The 19,472-nt window shown below is 40.8% G+C and overlaps 1 protein-coding gene across 1 annotated transcript; it reads right to left on the bottom strand.

Moving 5' to 3' along the window:
• Positions 1–5,835: 5,835 nt before the first annotated feature.
• On the bottom strand, positions 5,836–18,710 carry LOC114701461. Its single transcript, XM_028881570.2, has 6 exons — positions 18,606–18,710; positions 15,838–16,285; positions 15,272–15,358; positions 10,031–10,218; positions 9,279–9,391; positions 5,836–6,738 (listed from the first exon to the last, which is right to left on the bottom strand). The coding sequence occupies exons 1-6, from the start codon at positions 18,708–18,710 to the stop codon at positions 6,624–6,626; spliced, it is 1,056 nt and encodes a 351-aa protein (XP_028737403.1). The 3' UTR covers positions 5,836–6,623.
• Positions 18,711–19,472: the final 762 nt, after the last annotated feature.

Here is a 19,472-nt window from a genome sequence, read left to right as displayed (position 1 = left end):
ACAGTGCCAACTCTCTCAATAAATGCTGGCTGCAAGATGAAAATTTTCAGAGAAAAACACTCATTTTCTACTATTAACTGTATTGATGTAAAGTACTGTAGGTGATGTTTGGCAGTATGGAAAATTCCCCTGTATTCTCAGTTTGTTGACTTATCCTGATATTATTCTACATTATTGAATTTTTCAGACCACTACATAGACTTCTTTTCTTTTTTTATTTCATTTATTTGTTTTTACTTCACCTCTATCCCTATTTTCTTTTGCATTGGGTTTAGTTTTCTACACGTTTATTCTGGACACCCTGATCAGATTGAGGCCTTTCTTCCTTTCTGACATTGGTGACCCAATGCTTCTTTTTGCTCTGCATTAAGTTCATCCCTCTACGTGATGTTTTATGTTAATTCAACCATAAATATTTCGTGGTTCTTTCATTCTTATGCATTCATTTTGAGTTTAATTTTATATTCTGCCTAGGTGTGGATCCTCTAGGTATAGTATAGGTTATTGGTCTCTTTCTAGCTCTGTTCCACTCTGGACAAAAGTATTTTAAAGATTTTGGATTGTTTGAAATTTGTTTTCTTTTGTAACTCAAATATGGTTAACTTGAATTTTTGTATGATCTTGAAAAAGTTAAACTCTGCTATTGTTGGGTAGAACATCCTCTATCAAAGTTGGTTGATAGTGTCATTCAGTCTTCTTTTTCTATAAATATTGTTAGTTACTGAGAGAAGTTATTGAGAAGTCCCCAGTTATAACCGTGTGTCTATCTTTCCTTTCAGTTCAGTTTTGTTTCATGTTTTTTTTAACATTAACAATTTTTATGTATGTGGCTATTTTGCCTGCATGTATATCTGCACAGCATGTGCATGCTTGGTGCCAGAGGAAGCCAGAAGAGGGCATCAGATCCCCTGGAACTGAAGTTACTGGTTGTGAGCCACTATGTGGGTACTGGAAGAGCAGTCACTCTTAATGGCAGAGCCATCTCTCCAGCTGTTTCATATATTTTTACTTCTGCGTTTTGTGTGTTCATACGCATGTTTGAACCTGTGTGTGTGTAGGTACAGTGCATGTAGGTGAGTGCATGTGGAAGCCAGAACTGATGCCAGCTTTCTTCCTGGTTTGGTCGTATTCCATTCAGAGTCTCTTGTTGAACACGAAATTTGCTAATTGAGCTACTCTAACTGGTCAGCTTGGCCTGGTGACTCCCCTATCTCCACCTCCTGATCACTGGGATTGTAGGTCAGGTACTATGCCTTCCAGGCTTTTGTGTAGGTTCTGGGGACCTGAACTCAGGTCCTCACCATGTAGCAAGGACTTTATGCACTGAGCCTCCTCACAGCCTATTTCATGTATTAAAAATCTGTTATTAGACTATGAAATCCTAATAATGTTCTGTTAAATAATTTCTGTTTGTCACTATATCTCTTTATGCACACTAATAATATCCAGTAATTCCACTGAAATCTGCCTTGCTATCTAGTATTGTAGACAGTCAAGCTTTATTTTATGCCAGTTTTCATGCATGAACTTCATGCACATGTATTATTTGTAAGCATTTATGAATACACTAATATATAGAATTACATATGCATTCATGTGTAGCATATGGGCATACACACATTTGCATATACATATATATTTAGGGCACACATTAAAAACACATTCTTTTGAATATATGAGTACAGAGTCCTGTATTTACAGAACTCACCTCCCTCTCTCCATGGGTGGTTATATTTGTAAAAGCTGTACAAATTAAAGCCTACATTATTAAACACTACATTATAGAAGATATGAAATTGTGCACTGAGCTCTCCCAAAACATTGCACATATTTTCAAAAGGAACAAAATTAGAACCTATTCCATGACCCTAGGATGCTCTCTCAAACTTCTGAAACAGAAATGCTTAGAGTTGTGAGAATTTACCCAGAAGGTTCAATACAAAGTTGGTGATGTTGCTATTTCATAGATGGGAAAACTATAGTCTCCTTTTTCTCTGGTTCAGAATATTGGCTTTATTACTGAAAAGGTTGTTATTGAAGTCATAGAGGCATATAAAAAAATGAGCTTCTAATTCTGCCTCTCACAATGAAGTAGGCTACCTACCAAGTAATTGCTGTCACTCCAAAGGAAAGGTCCTGGAGAATAAAGATGAAAATGTGATTTATGCATGCAATGGGTCTTAAATAGATAAGGATGAGGCAATATTCAAATATTCAGTATTCAAAACCAAGAGTCAAATAGGTTCCCTTATGTGACTCTTGAGAGTCCTTTTGGAAAACACTGATTAAAATCCGATAACTAGTCCTTCACACTTGCTAATAATTGGTATGATGATATAAACACACAGTATTTCTTACCGGTTTGAATTGCCTATTTGCATACACTCATTGTCTCCATCATTTTAGTTAACAAACATAGTCATGTGCTTGATATTGTTCTGGCTGCTCAGGATCTATGTATGAAGATCAAACAGCAGGGGTGTCTCTGGAATCCTGAGGTTGCTGTGGATATCGTTCTATATAAATAAAACACTGATGGCCAGTGACCAGGCAGGAAGTAGGTGGGACAAGGAGAAAGGAGAATTCTGGGAAGCGGAAGGCTGAGGGGAGAGACACTGCAGCCACCGCCAGGAGAAGCAGCATGTGAAGACGCCGGTAAGCCACCAGCCACGTGGCAAGGTATAGATTTATAGAAATGGGTTAATTTAAGATAAAAGAACAGTTAACAAGAAGCCTGCCACGGCCATACAGTTTATAAGTGATATAAGCGTCTGAGTGATTATTTTATAAGTGGATTGTGGGACTGCGGGGCTTGGGGAACCTGGAGAGAAGCCCTCCAGCAACAAAGGTTTCCATTTGGGCAAGATAAGCTAAAGCTAAAAACTGAGTTAAAATAATAAACCATATATCATTTCACTGTGCAGTAAGCTCTATTAAGAAAAAGAAAGAAAAAAAGTTGGTGGTTAACAAGATAACGTACCAAGGGCCACAGTGCCATTGGAATGGCCATCTCAGAAATGGAACTGGAGTGAACTTGAGAGTGAAGGGGAGAAGTGTGCTGAACATGATAGAATATCATTCTGGCACAAGTGTGTCAAGGTGTTAAGCAAAGGTTACCCTGTGTAAAGGGCAGGAAGGTAGTTCTATCTGGAGGGAGATTATAGTGAAAGATGAGTTCAAATAACAGTCCAATTATGATTTGGCCATTCTAAGGTCTCTGGTTAGCACTCCAAGGAAACTGATAAAATGTAAAATAATTCTGAGTTGTGTAATCCAATATGCATGTGAGATCCACTCTGGGCACCATCATTGGTGTAAGTTGGGAGTGGATGAAAATCACCCACCTATTCTACATAAAGGCATGATCACCATCATGAAGTTCACCCCTGGCCCTTTCTTTGCTATCTTTTCCTTCATAGTCTGTCCTATTCACCATAGGGCAACCTGGGGCTCTTTCTAATATACATGTACATATACATATACATATACATATACATATACATATACATATACATATACATATACATATACACACACATATATACACACACATATAATGTCTCAGTACAGTTTGGTGGCAAGTTCATCATACACAGACATAGACATTGCTCTGCATTGATTTCTGGAGAGCTCCAGCATACAAGAAATTTGAGCATATATGAGTCCCATTCAGAATCTGAAACCCGAGACTATGTATGGTTCTTCCACAACATGTAAGTTCTATTTTAACAAAAACTCTATTTCCCCTGTTAACATTTTAAGCATTATTGAAGTCCACTCTATAGAGTAAATGAAAATGTTGATAAACTCTTCTTCTATTTTTTTTTCTGTTGATTGAGCATCTACATTGTGCATGAGAAGGAATGGGATTTAAAAATGTGGTTCTACCACCTAGTGTAATGTCAGGCAAAATAGTTTAAGTTTTAATTTGCTCAAAGAATTACCTAAAATACTAAAGGGTAGACGAATACCATAGTTTGTAGGAAATGTTAATATTCAAAACAAAATTCTTTATTATATTGGGGAGCACAAAAATGAAGCTAAGGTAAAATATTGAACAACGGAATTTCATTTGAGTTTGGCCTATGTATGTAAATGAGTATGCCAAAAAAAAATTAAAAAAAAAAATAAATAAAAGCCGGGCGGTGGTGGCGCTCGCCTTTAATCCCAGCACTCGGGAGGCAGAGCCAGGCGGATCTCTGTGAGTTCGAGGCCAGCCTGGGCTACCAAGTGAGCTCCAGGAAAGGCGCAAAGCTACGCAGAGAAACCCTGTCTCGAAAAACCAAAAAAAAAAAAATAAAATAAATAAATAAATAAAAAAATAAAAAATAAAAAAAAAGTAAATGAGTATGTAAATGTGTATGGAGGTACATCTGCAAGAAGTTGACGCTGGTTGTCTTACTCTACTGCTTACCACTTTATTCGTTTTTTAAACAATTTTTTTAAAAAGCGTGTATCTTTGTGCATGTGTGAAGAGGAACAGGTCAGTGCAGGGGTTCTTGGAGGCCAGGAGAGGGTGTGGGACAGAGCTGGAGGTACAGGGAGAGATGGGTTCCTGAGCATGGATTCTAGGAACAGCACGAGAGCAGCAAACACAATGAGCCCTCTCCCCAGCCCTATGCCTTAGTCCTTGAGGTCTCTCCCTGGAACCAACGGGAGTTTACTTGTTCAAGACTGGCTGGCCTGCAAGCCCCAGGAGTCCTCTCCGGGACACTCCAGTGCTGGGATTATGACCCAAGGCTTCTAGGCTGGGCTTTTGACCTGGTGATGGAGAATAAAACACATGTTTGCACAACAAACACTAAACTGACCGAGCTACCTCCCCAGCACCTTGGTTTGGTTTTTAAATGGGGTCTCATTATGTAGCACAGGCTGACCTGGACCTCACCATTCTTCTGCTTCAGCCTCTGAAGTGCTGGGATTACAGGCCTGTGATACCCCCTCCTTGCCTAAAGGACACAAGACATTTTAGTTTTAAAATTAATTTGTAAATAAGCCTACAAAGTAATGGGTTTCATCATAACATTTTCATACATGCTTTATCCTTTTACTTGGAGGAAATGATCAATTATGCTTTATGTATTTTAATTAATATCTACTGGGTAGTGAACAATTAATGTGGACTTATCTTTGTTGTTAAAATGACTTTAGAGATGAGAACAGCTGAAACAAAACACTGTAGTTGAAGCCCTGAGCTAAGGCTATTGTAAACACACCTCAGTTAATGTAGCCTGTAAACCAATGAGTGCCCCCCCCATTATAATTATGTACAGATGATACCACACCGCGATTAAGGAAGCTGACAACTCTCAGACCATAAAGATGGAGGAAAGAATTCCTAAGAATGGAAGGAAGAGGTGGGTGTCACCAGTAGAAACTGCTCTAGGAGCCCCCCACCCCACCTGAACCAGTGCCTGTCTTCCCCAAGCTTGTCTCTATTGCGACTTCCACAAGGCAAACCCATGCTCCTGACCACAGAAAACTAAATGACAAACCAGACTCTTTAAGTTACAAAGCTGCCTAAATGCTGCGTGATCCTTGCCTTCCCTTCCAAGATGAGGAGTAGCTGGCACTTATCTAGGCCAGCACAGCTTTCAGGTTCTAAGTCCTTCTGCCCCACTCTCCTCTTCTGTCTCTCTGTCCTCATCCTGATGGTCCCAACCTTCCTCATGGTGGTCCTCCTGGTTTCATGTCACATGTATCTATTACCCTCTCTCCTCCTTCAGAGCTTTTCACCCCACCCACAGTCCCTTTTCTAGTTTATGTTCCTTTACCTCTCCACACTTGCACATACATGTAAAACAAACCCTAGCATCAGAGATGAGAGAAGACCTGTGGTAGCTGAAGAGATTTTTAATGATGACCAGTGTTAACCTCTTCTCTCTCTTCCCTCCAAGACCATTTCAATATTAGCCAGAATCTGAAACAGCTTTGGGGACCCAGGCTAATCTCAGTAGGTCCTTTGAGGTCACCAGGATCCTTCCTTTGTTTTCTTCTCTACGTCCGACTGCTCGTGTCCTTATCTCACGACAAAACTTGCCTCCTTCGCTCTTTTTGTAAGTATGGCAACAACAAACCCAGGTTTTCTTTAGTTCTTCAGTTTAGCAGTTTGACTGAGGGTCTAGAGACCTGGGGAGAGTTGCCTGGTTTCCAGTGATGACACAAGGCCCCGAATCAGAATAGTTCCCCATCATGCCTTCGTTAACAATTCCACATGAACCATGTGCTAAGGGCAAATGGAACACTTTTTAGTTCATGTCCTCCCACAGCCCTTGTTTCTCTTTTCTGAAGATTTTCACAAATTTCAGACAAGCAGAGGATCTTCCTTTCTCTTCTCTCTGCCCTCCGTTGTACTCCACTGAGATGAATCACTTCTGAGCAAGGACCTTCCTTCCCCAAACCTCAAATGCACCAACTTTGGTGATTCAGCAGTACCATCTCAAATTTTGCTTAATCTATAGGCTTATTAATAACTATTTTGATGAAGATAAAATTCATGTAAATGTTCATCAGTCAAATTAGATTTAAAAACAATGTTGATGGAAATGAAAACACATTACCATGGGTTTAACATGCATAAAACAAGACATTGCTCTTCATTTTCTTTTGGATGGAAGAAATCTTCAAGGGCACTGGCCTATTTTGCTACAAATATAGTCCTTTAGGTCATCACAACTGGTACTGTCTATACCATTTTTATGCATGAAGGCACAGTCACCATGCTCTTGGATGGTCTTCCTGGAACAAAACAAAGAGTAGACTTCTTTATTTATCAGACCCAGCACAGCCTCATATAATGAATCTAAAGTTTGGTGATCCCACTTCAAAATGTGCTCTATGGAAAGAATGTTATGTGAGCTGTTGCTGCTGTCTTATCAACCATCACACTTAACCTTTGGACTTGGCTGGGGAGGTACTCTGTGACTCCACTCCTCAGCACCATAGCCTGGCACTTTATGCTGCCAACAAGAAAGAAAACATCATAATCCTTCATAGAGGGGTTATGTTGGTAATGAAAATGACAAAATCAACATATTTAGGCATTTAGAGGCAACTTAGGGGGAAAGTGTAACTCACATTTCAGGAAACATTTTTCATGCTTTTTTCAGCACAAGTCTTTTCACTTAGCTACTCTGTAACCATCTCAATTGTGAGATAGATATTGTTTACTTGGTAGAGTGGCATGGTGCATGCAAGGCACTATGCAGAGTTACTAGGAAAGATTTTCAAAGTCCTTACTTTAGGTCACATATATAAACATGTAACATTGAAAATTCAAAATTAGAAAATGCCCAACAGTGAGTCTTGGTGAAGTTCTGACTATAATGTAATTTTAAAAAATGCCTTCAGTTCCTTATTTAGAGAACATGTCAGCACTGGTATACACTTTGCTGATTTCCAGGAGACTCTCAAATTTTTATCTTATCCTTTTCTAAAACATATGCATATAGTCAGCTCTTCAGTATCCTTTAAGAAGTTGAAGGACCACCAGCCACAGATGCTCAGGTAAGGCCCCCTACATAAAATGATGCAGTGTTTGCACAGCTCCTACACACATCTTCTCACAGACTTCAGATTTTCCCTAAATAACTCATCTAGAACATGTCCATGTTAGGTAAGTGGTACTTATGTTGTATTGTCAAGCTATGATGACTAGAAAATAAGCCAGACGTGTTCAGCAGAAGCATAATTAGTTTACTCTCTAAAGCTTTCCATCTGCAGCTGGTTGAGCCCACACATGGAACCTGTAGATGGCGAGGACCTACTGTACTTCCATGCCTACACATGCCCATATGCCAGTATTCCCATCAACTGTTATGGGAATTCCATATGTGGAAGCCCTACTCCTTAGGAGTGCAGAATGGAAATGTATTTACATATAAAGTTTTAAAAGGTCTGAATAAGTAAAATAAGCTCTTTTTTTTTTTAAAAAAAAAATGATGTTTTGAAATTGGATTCTAAGCACATCACCATACCTGGCTTAAAATAATGTCTTTTGGATAAACACTAATATCATATAATCTGACAATTTTTTCTTTTTCTTTTGCCATTTTGAGAGTGAACCCAGGGCCCTTTGCATCACTAGGTAAGTTCTCTACCACTGAGCAACACTCTCCTGCCCCATGCACCACTGATGATCTTTTAAGTAAAAAGAATCCAGGCTCTTCCTTGAGCGTGTATCCAGGCTGAGCCATAGGAAGATGGAGTGAGATGGTAGGCACCTACACACCAAGGCAAGAGGGCAGAAGAAATAGGCCCTGACAACAACATGTCTGTGGACTTCTAGACTACAGATCAGTTGTTTAAGCTGCTCAGTCTGTCACTTACTGTGGTGATCCCAGCAAATTAGTATACCAACTTCCACTAGCTCATTCCTTTCCCTTTCCATCTGTTTTTTTTTTTTTAATGGTAACACACAACATCTTAAACTGTCAATATTGTTTTATCAAGAAAACACCATAGAAATTATATTTTGTTCTCCAAGTTCACTTGCTTCATAGATTTCTTACATTGGTTTTCAAAGTGAAACCACAATTATTGGTTATATTGCTGCTTTCATGTCATTGTGTGTTTTCAACCTAAATTTTATATAAATATAATGATCATGGAAACTTCTCTTGGTTAAAGTAATTCTTTTGGTGAGGTACATACAATATATTAATACCACAGAGTAAGCTGTGAGGAAGCACCCAGTGCTTGGGAGCTCGGGGCTCCTCTGTGGTAAACACAACATTCTTCTAAGTCCTCCTCCACTCTGAAGTTGAAGGAAATTTTAAATGTTTCCAGAACAAAAATAGTGTTTAAGGATACAATTAATTCTTTAGGCTTAGGATAGCAGAGAAGTTCTGGAATTTTAAATAAAAGGAAATTAAACATCTATCTTTCCAATCTCTTCTTATCCATATTGTTAGGCCCCTAATGGGTAAAAACCATGTAGTCATCAGTGTATCTTCAGATACTCACTCTTCACCAAGAAATGAAACACACACACACACACACACACAAACTCACATACACACACACACACAGCACACACGGGTGCACACTTGCATACACATACATGCAAGAGTAAACTGTACTCAGGGAAGAATTAAACTGCCTAGAATTCTGTCCAGTCTAGAAGAAAAGGAAGATAGGTACAACCCAATTAAACACACAGAGACACACAGGGCCTCTTTAGGAAATGTCGTTAAGGAACAGTAGATGTAGCTGTTTAGAGAGTTAGAATTTTGACTATGGTTTACAATTAACACTAAATAAATCTTATGAAGGCTTACAAATTATTGTATTTACTTCCATCTGTCCAAACCCAGGATTTGCGTATATTTCGTTTGTTCAGCCCAATCCACGCTGATGACCCGAGTGCCTGCACATGATGCATCAAAGTTTCCTGTGACAAAACAGAGCACTATCAGGGACATCTAGCAGTCTCATTCTCAGGACATGAAAAGGCACTGCCCTTGTCTGAGTCCATCATGCTCTTACCAGGTCCTGCAGGGGGCCAAGGACCTACCACCCTATCTTTATATTTGTTACAGCAAAGAAAATGAGTCTGTTAAGACTGAGGTTAGAATATAGCACTTTTGACCCTAATCCTGAAATATATCCTTGCTTTTCCTGAAACAGAAAACTAGTCTCTGTAATGGCCTACAAAACTCTTGTGGTCATACCCATACTCACTCCTTAGCTGTAAACAAGGGGATTGCCTGTCTATCTTCAGTTCCTCAGCTATCCCAAGCATTTACCTGCCTCAACCCTGTGTTGCAGCTGATTTATTTCCCCCAGAGATTTCATCACCTCAATTTTATTCCTTTGCTCAAATGTTATTATTTCAAGGAAATGTGACCTTGTTGCCAATCTACCCCCTTGGAGAAGTGATAACATACTTTGATTGTATCTAATATACTGTGTAATTTATGTATTTTCTTTCATTATTTCTAGTTGCCTTTCTTTCCTTCTGAGCTCCAACTCCCCCAAAGGCAAAAGATCTGTGTCTTAACTACTCAGTATGCTAAGTGGGAAGTCTAACCAATTCAATCTTGTCGTTGAATTTAACCAGAGCTCCTTCATAGTTCTGGCAGGTCTCCTGTGCAGTGAGCCATGAATTTTTATGTTGGAAAATAAAGAAGCAGTTCTGATTAAGTTTATTCCAGGAATTCATGCATATCTTCATTTCATCCTCACACGTCTTATTTCTGATTGTTCTTGTGGCTCCAACTAAAATGAACACATGACATGAAGAAACTGTAAGAGAAAAGAGTCTGACTTCCATTGTAAATAGTCTCCTATATTTCACACTGATAAAAAGGATTTCACTTTCACATCCCATTTCAGTCAAGAGACTGAAATGACTTTCAAGAGGCTTTAGCCATTAACTCAGGGATGACAGGTCAACCAAGAGCATAGCAAGAGAAAGAAGCCTTGGAGAATCAAGATCTACGTGTAACTTAAAATAGTAGTGACCAACTTCGAGAAATGTAATGTCCTCTGACTCTTTCTCTGATATTTTTATACTACTGGATATTATTTACTTTTTCACTTCTTCTCTTAAAACTGGATATGCCATCTGAGATATTTTACCACAAATGGATTCCTCTATAGTCATAACATCAAAGCGTTGGCTCTCTCCCATTGACCTAACCAATACTCAATTGTTTCTCAGAAACAGCATTTCCTTAAAAGTTGATGCTATTACTTTACCCTTTGTTCTTGAGGAAATAAAACAGAAAAGGGGAAAACACTGAAAAAATTTTTACAACTTTTCCCATTTACTCCTTAACTCACAGCACTAGATATATGAAGTTACTTGTTTGTGAATAACTCTGAGAGAAACAGTATTGAAGGTACTTTCCCCCAAAGCCTGGGGGAAAAAAAACAAAAACAAAAACCAATAGGTGACCGTCTCCTACTCAAGTCCATAAATGGGAGACTATTCAGTTGGAAGCATTAATTAACAGTAAGTTTCTATATACACAAACCTGATATGACAGTACAGCAAAAACATGTATTTCACTAAAATTACTTGAAAAAAGTAAATCCCAAATTACTCTAAAACATTGGGTTCAAATAAACAACTACTATCAATGTCGAATAGTTGGTTCAAACCTGGCTATCAGAAATCCAGTCTTATCATTCATCTACTAGCTTATTTTTTCTTTCGTTTGCATATCCAACCACATCCAAAGTGAGCACTTACCTTGTGACAGACATTTATCTTTTTGTAGCTCTTGGAATACATGAAATATAACATGCTTTTATGAAAGTTGCATGCCTGGAACCACACAGTTTCTCATGAAGTACAACCAGGTCAAGGGATAAGGATGACAGCTGGATACTAGCACAACATTCAGGGTAGGGCTAGACAAAAGTGATGCCTAGTAAAGACCTGAAGAAAGGTGGATGGGGAGGTATTGCTTAAAATATTAAGGAAAGTCCACGTAGTTAAATGGGAGGTTTATTTTGTGGGGTAACTTACAAGTGAAGGGATAGGTTACAGGGTCTTCTCCGGAGAACTCTGCTCGGTCTACCTCCAGTGTTTAGGGTCCAGGAACCAAGAGAGCCAGCCCATCCAGATCTAGGGTCTTCAGGGGTCCTCTCTCGGCTCTGCCTTGTAGGCGGGACAATTACCAAAGCCTCAATGGGGGTGGTACTTTCAGATCAAAGCTGGAACAGCTACCCACTACAGGGAGGTATTTCTGCCTCCAGGGTAAGAACATTTTTTTCTAAGCAATGGGAAGAGATGATGCAGAGGTTTGAGGTGATTGTGCCTGGCTTGTTCACCAAATAATGAAGATGTCTACATTTCTACAGCCTAAGTGAAGGATTAAGTAGTGCAGGACATCAGTAGTCCAGGGTGACTATGTGCATTAAGGGCAGTGTAGCCACCCATAAGACTTGGCTCTAAGTGAATGAAAAACTGTGTAAAATTTCCAACAGGTCGGATAATTTTTCTTAATTGTTGAAAATAAGCTCTGTCCATATGGATGCCATCAGTCATATGTGATTAGAAGAACCTTGAAATGTGGCCAGTTCAAATCTAATTCACTTTTAATTATCAAGTCATGGGAGGAAAGAAAGGATGTAAAAATCTCATTCCTAGAAAGTGTATTACTATGTGATATATCCACAGTTGCTTTAAGAGATCAGGGGTAGAAAAGAGACAAACATCAGAGTCAGAGAAGGGAATGAGGTGCTGGCTAGTTAACCGGAAGTGAATGGAGAGAGTTCACATTTGGCTCAGTGAAAGGACAGTCACAGTTTACTGATTATATTTGGAAAGTGTGGGGGGGGGTTAAAAAATTACATAAGGTTTTATTTACTTTGAAGTTAGAAGAATATATTTACTGTTCCCTGAGATGAGGAGGACCACAGATAAAGGACATGGGAGAAGAGAAAGCGATGAAGAGTTTGGGGGTTGAGGCCACAGCTCAGCTAATACACTGTTTGCCACTGAATCATGACTACCTGAATTAAATCTCCAGAACCCACAGGAAAAGCTGGGTGTGGTTACACTGTCTTGTAATCCCAAGAGGGGAGCGGCAGATTCCTGGGAGGTGTTGGTTAGCCAGCTAAACCTAGAGGGGCCTTTTTCTCCAAAACAAGCTGGATGAGTCTTGAAGACAGACCAAGGCTTACTTCTATGGGAACCCATACTCTTACATATTCCCGGGGAGGGGGAGGGAGGGAGAGATATTTCAGCATGAACATTATTAAGTTTGAGATATTTATTAGATAATCAAGTAGTTAGATTGGTTTTAAAAAAAAATGATTGATTTTGAGAAGTGTCCCAGATTGGAGATGTATTTATGTGATGAGGTTTTGAGACCAGTTCAGAAGGCCAACAGGCCAACAATGCTTCAAAGATTGGATGCATGACGAGACACGTTTGAACACGGCCCATAAGTGCAGAGGGAAAGGAAGGAATGAGGAAAGGAAATAAACTCAGCAGTGGCGTAGGCAGGACACAAACAGTGGGAGTGTACTGACCTGAAGGCTAAATGAAATTATTTTTAGGAAGGAGTTTTAAAACATGTGAAGATCCAGCAGAGCTGATCTGAGATGCTGCCAGCAACACCTGATATAGAGAAGTCAACATTTCATAGCTCTTTTTGGTATCCATCAGTAGTTACATAGTTTCCACTCACTCTTCAGTGAAATTATATGAGCCTTGGATGGGGGAAGGTTAGTATAGATGATTTATCCACAGCGGACACTCACACACAGTAACTTATACTTGGTAGTTTGACCAGGTATCTGTAGCTGCATCAACCACTTCTTGCTTCGAAAAGACTTTTCTCAATATCAAGCCTGTGAAAATTCCAATATTAATGAGGGAGCCTGTAGCAGGAATCTTAAAAGTTCTTATTAATAAAATCAAACCCGAGGTGAGTTATTGGGGTCCATGCTGGTAGATCAGAGAGACAAAACAAGCCACAGCTAACCTCACCTGGTCAACTTCTCAGCTGGTCCTGTTTCCTCAGACTGGAAGCTTCTGTGTCCTCATTTCAATGGCTCTCAGCTGAACTGCTGCTGGAAAGCCTGAAGCTTAACCAGCCACATGCTTAACCAGTCACATGCTTAACCAGACAAATGCTTCTAGTTTCTGGTCCTCATGCCTTATATATCTTTGCTTTCTACCACCACTCTCTGGGATTAAAGGTGTGAGTCACCATGCCTGGCTGTTTCCAATGTGGCCTTGAACTCACAGAGATCCCAGATGGATTTCTGCCTCTGGAATGCTAGGATAAAAGGCGTGGGCTATCACTGCCTAACTAGTGGCTTTTCTGTTCTCTGACCCCAGATAAGTTTATTAAGGTACACGATATTTTGGGGAACAAAATATCACCACAGGAGCCTCTCTCTGAGACCCCATCCTTGTTGGGTTGACTGTGGACCCTTGCAGAGGGAGGGAGTGACTCACCCTTGGGGACATGGCTGCAAGTAGGTGGTCCATATCTAGATCTAGGCAGTGCTAATTGGATCCAGAGGATTATCACAACAACAAAAATCACAACAACAAAAGGAAGAGCATGAAACTGGAAGGGAGCCGTTGTGAATGGCCCACGGGAGATGGATAGGATCAAAATATGTTGTAGAACAGTATGAAACTTTTGAAGATAGAATATTTTTTAAAATGAATGTGAATCGTCAAGTAAGATTAAACAGATGACAGCTACCAGAATTAGTGGCACTAGCATTTTTGGTAAACTTGACAACCGGTTTCATTAGAAAAGCAGAAGCAGAAACCTGATCAAAGTGGGTTTCATAGAACTTTTGGACAGGAAGGGTGCTGGGGTCTAGCCCCATGACAAGGGCCCATGCAGAGCATGAGCAAGGCCCTGGTTCACCAATTGTCTTCACAGAAAACTGAGCTAAACCAAGCAAAAACTTAGCAGTTTGAGCTGGAGATGTAGTCTAATGGCAGACCCTGAAGAGAGAAAGGAAGGGTGGGTGGATGAATGGAAGAGAGGAAGGCAGGCGGTCAGGGAGCAGAGGAGCAGGAGAGGAGAACAACAGGAAAAAAAGATTTCAAGGAGGTTTCTGTCTCATGCAGCAAACATAAGCAGAACTTACATGAAGAGTAGGGGCTGATGAGATTTTTTTTGTTTTCATTTAATTTGGGGGTAAGCTATGATCTTATTATATTGCTGATAACGATGTGGCAGTGGACAATGAACAACAATGGTGTACGAGAGGGAAAAGGGCAGTGCTATCAACAGAGGAAGATGATACAGCGTCTAGTGTAAAATCCGAACACCCCATGCCAGGAGAATCTGTTTGGCGGTGGCGGTGGTGGTAGGAGATGTCTCTCACCACTGCTTCTGTTAGCATAAGGCGCCACACGCTCACCTGTGGCAGTGACGGTTAACTCACTCTGGAAATGCAGCACAGTATAACCTCCCTTTGCTCTGTACCTCCACCACCGTTAGAGCTGGCTTGATTTTCTGACATGAATATCACACACACACACACACACACACACACACACACACACACACACACACAGCTCTTGATAAAGCTTTACCTGACCACCGTGACTCATACATAACCCCCTCTCCTCCTGCTTCAAACTGAACCAACTTCTGCACTTGCTCTACTCTTCCCCAGCTGTTTACTTGCGAGTGTCATGTCCAGTTAGAGGGGAAAAAAAGAAAAAGAAAAAGAAATCGCATTTCTGAATGAATCAGCAGCTGCTGGCACTGAGTACAGCCTATGTATCAAAAACTGATCTTCTAGGAGGTAAAGTGGCCAGAGGAAAATGATCACTTACATTTTTTAGGAAAACTGAAAAAACCCCAAAGAAGAATAATAACACCACCACAAAGCACGGTCCAGAGGGTCAGCAATTTCTTCCCATCTGCACATAAGGCAAACAGACAGGTCACTATTTACCAAAGAAAAGCAACAAGCAAACAAAACCCCCATTTAAAAAAAAAAATCCATATTCTCAGCGTCCTATTCACAACTCAGTCATTGATCTATTTGGAAAGGGGCAAAAGGTACTCAGGTGTGGCTTTGCATCTATGTGTCATTTCCAAGAACTGTTTTACCCTATGTTCTCCAGCAAGGCTTGCAGAACAACCCCCCCCCCATCCCCCACCCCCCAGGGTTTGGTTTCAGTTTGTGGTTGTATTTGTTTGTTTTGCTTTGTTTTAATGAAATGTCTCCTTTTGCAGGGAGGGAGGGGCAGATCTGGTGGAGAAGTAGAGTATTCGGCTTCATTTTTCCTTTTGATTTTGAGCCTTTGTTTGAAAGTACATATGCATACCCTTTGCCTTACAGGCTAAGCAAAGGCTACCAGCCTTAGCCTGCGAAGAAACCCTGTCATCTCCTTACCAAAAGTTGTCCTGTGACGCCCAGATAAATGACTTGTCTGGGATCCTCTGTATAAAATTTCCATCATGGGAACAATGCCCCAGTAACTACAGAAGCTGAGAAAATTCTTAGGACGAAAGGAGAACTGATAACCCCATCCGTAGTCTTCAAACCTTTGGACTCTGAGGGCTGTTTCTCTGGGGTCAGGGATGGAGCAAGACTGATAAACGGATGATACAGCACCCAGCACCACTCCAGCTTGATGGTTCAGCACTGAAGCCAGGCTTGGATCCAGAGGGGCCCCAAGATCTCTCACTGGCCCTGTCCTCGCTCCTCTTTGGGAGTAACGGCAGCGGGACACGCCCCAACGGTGTCCGCTAGCAGCCCCGGATTGGCTGACGATCACCGCGGGGGAAGCTTGATTGGCATCAGCTCTGCCTTCTGCTATCCAGTCGTGGCTTGCACTTTCCTAGAATCTGTGTAGTCTCCCCCCAAAACTCAAATCTGATAAAGCTCTGTAACTTTGGGGTTGTTTCAACTAACTGTAAATTGTGCTTATTCTTTCTTGGTCTTTGAGCTCCGCCTCCATTTTTTTTTTTTAAATATCTCTGATCTTTATCTGTCCTGCGGATTGTATAGTGAAATTTGGCAAAGTAAACTCATTGTTTTTACATGTTTACATGGCAAATTAAGGCTTGTTCCCTACATAGGCACTATCCTCTGCACAGCAGCTTAGCATGATAGATTCCGGCATAAGCTGGAATCATTCCTACAGATTTCAGTAATTGAAAGGGGAATTACAATTTTTGTTGACTTTTAACCCCCCCCCCCCAACAATAAAACTATTCTTCATATGTGTATTGGGGGATCTGAAAACCAGTGTAAGGAATAGTTTCAGTCCATTGTAATTAAAACATTAGAAGCATGGAGAATTCCCCTGTTTTGTATGTGGTGGCATGCACCTGTAATCCTATGTAAGAAGACTTAACTGTGTAAGTTTGCTTTTCTGTTGCTGTGATAAAACTCTGACCAAAAGCTACTCAGGGGAGGAAAAGGTTTATTCTGCTCACACTTTCAGGCCACAGCCCATTAATGAGGGGCAAGAACTCAGGCAGGATCATGGAGGAGAAACCTGGAGGCAGGAACCATGGAAAAAAGCTGCTTACTGGCTATCTCTTTGCTGGTTCACAGGCTGGTGTTCAGCTAGATTTCTCATACAGCCCTGATTCACCTGCCTAGGGATGATGTGACTCACAGTGAGCTGTGCCCCTCTACCTCAGTCATCAAGATAATCTCTCATAGACATGGCATAGACTTCTGTTCTGGCCAGTCTCTCAATTGAGACCCCAACAGATGACTATAGGGTGTGTGAAGCTTGACAGCTGAAGCTAACTAGGATACTTGGTGATGGACTTCTAACCATGAAGATTTACAGGACTCCAGAAGCTGAGTGACACCTTGTGAGAAGGACCTTCCTCAGATGAGATGATGGCTAGAAAACCCTCAAAAACATAGGGGTGAGAGGGGGCCCTACATAGCACAGGTACATGCTCTTATCACTCTCTCCCAAGGGGAAACAGGAAGACAAAGCATTTGATGAAACCAGGGGAAAGGAAGCCAACAGTCCCCTCCTCCTCTGTAGCTTTTCTGGTAGAGGAAGGTAGAGTTTTTACATGGAAATTGAAGTTTATAATGATAATTTTAAGTTCTGATGTACTGGACTGAAGGTGATAATTTCTCACTACAGACTTCTTATTACTGAAAAGGAACATAGCAACCTTGCAATTGTGCTCAGGGGTGGGTGGGGTAGGATGGGTTGGAATGCATTGAGATGGGATGGGGTGGGATGGGATGGGATGGGATGAGGTGGGACAGGGTGGGATGGGGCGGAGGGATGCCTCAGTTGGTGAAGTGCTTGCCTTATAAACATGAGGGCCAAAGTTTGATCCTCAGAACCCATGTAAATAAAGCCAGGTATGGTGGCATGATGCTTTTGTAATCCCAGCACTAGGGAGGTGGAGATGGGCAGGTCCTTGGGGCTTGCTGGCCAGCCAGCCAAGCTTAGCTGGTGAGTTTCAAGCCAACAAGAGGCCCTGTCTCAAAAGGTGGGCAATTTTTGAGGAATGTTACTCATGGCTGTCTTCTACCTTCCTTACCCACATACATACATATACATATAAACATGCACACATATGTACTCAAAAAGAAAAAAAAAATCCTTGAGAGTGATTTCAAATGATTCATGGGTGAAGGAATCTGACTCTCTTTGTTGGTGCTGGTCTGTTTCTAGAGACAGAGTCTCCATCTAGACCAGGCTGGCTGTTTTAGTTAGGGTTTCCATTGCTATGAAGAGACAACCATGACCACAGCAACTCTTATAAAGAAAATATGTAATTGGGCTAGTTTGCTTACAGTTCAGAGGTTCAGTCCATTATCATCATCGTGGGACATGACATCATGCCGGCAGATTGCTGCTGGAGAAGCAGCTGAGAGTCTTACATATTGCAGGCAACAAGAAGTCAACTGAGACACTGGTCTTGAACATCTATGAGACCTCAAAGCCTGCCTCCACAGTGACACACTTCCTCTAATAATACCTCACCTACTCCAACATGGTCACAACTCCTAACAGTGCCACTCCCTTTAAGGGCCATTTTCTTTCAAACCACCACACCAACTTTGAACTTTCCTGTGTTTTGCCCCATTTCTCTGAGTGCTAGAGTTGCAACTGTGAGCCATGATGCCTGGCCATGAACCACCATTCTTTCTTTACTTATTTGTCTCCCAACCTGCAGGTTCCTTTGTGCCGTGGCTGATCTATCCAGAGGCTTATAAGGCCAAGCCCTTTGTGAGCATGGCTGAGAGTTACTGCTTAGTGGCTCTTCTTTCACCATAATTTTACTCCTGTCATTTGGAAAGGAGAAAAAGAAGCAGAAAATTAAAGATATTTCAATCTTACAAATAACTTTTAAAAAATGTCTTCTGGAGCTTTTTCCTCATTTATCCCAGGAAGAAATATTTTGTGATTATACTAAGCATATCATATTATTTTAAGCCTTTATGTCAGTCATCTCCTATGCTATAACCCTTTCATTTTTCTGAATCTTTTCTATCGTCTGATTTTGAAATGAATTACTTGAGAAAGAAAAGTTTTAGACACAAAGTAAAGACAGCTTGTTGTCGATAGCTACACTGTTTGAGATTTAGAATCCCCTGGCAGTGCAGTAAGTAAAAGTACATGATATAATGTTCTGACAGAGTCTGCAGTAGTTGTGACAATGATTAGAACTTGGTCTGGAATAAAGTTGGTTGCCTGGCAACATCCCTTTTGTTTTCACATCCAAAAGGCAGTTGTACAGAGTTGGTGGTGCATTTGTCCCCATCACATCTCTAGTTCTTTTTGGAAAAAGCAGAAATGATTACAGCTATACCAAGTGTTCTGTTGTATAATGCACACACGTGTGTTGGCTTTTTGTTGCTTCGGCAACCTGGATTTAGAAGCTGGTGCTACAAAGTTTCTTTAAATAGCAAGCTTACTTTGCAGAAACCTGGCTAGTGATGTTCTTACTTCATTCAGCACTATGGCTTGGATCTTGAATGCCTGTGAAAGGCCTGGTTGTTGAAACCTTAAATCCTTAGGGTGGCATTAGTGGGAG

This window comes from Peromyscus leucopus, chromosome 3 (assembly GCF_004664715.2).
Source record: "Peromyscus leucopus breed LL Stock chromosome 3, UCI_PerLeu_2.1, whole genome shotgun sequence".
Classification (NCBI taxonomy): domain Eukaryota; kingdom Metazoa; phylum Chordata; class Mammalia; order Rodentia; family Cricetidae; genus Peromyscus; species Peromyscus leucopus.
This window is presented reverse-complemented; position numbering and strand designations above follow the sequence as displayed.

Excerpts from the sequence above, each read along its gene's own strand:
- LOC114701461 (XM_028881570.2), bottom strand. The coding sequence starts at position 18,710 with ATGGTGAAAGAAGAGCCACTAAGCAGTAACTCTCAGCCATGCTCACAA. Across the intron at positions 16,286-18,605 it reads CGGCACAAAGGAACCTGCAG|GAAAGTGCAAGCCACGACTG; the intron begins GTTGGGAGACAA and ends CACAGATTCTAG. Across the intron at positions 15,359-15,837 it reads GCGTCACAGGACAACTTTTG|ATGGGAAGAAATTGCTGACC; the intron begins GTAAGGAGATGA and ends CCTTATGTGCAG.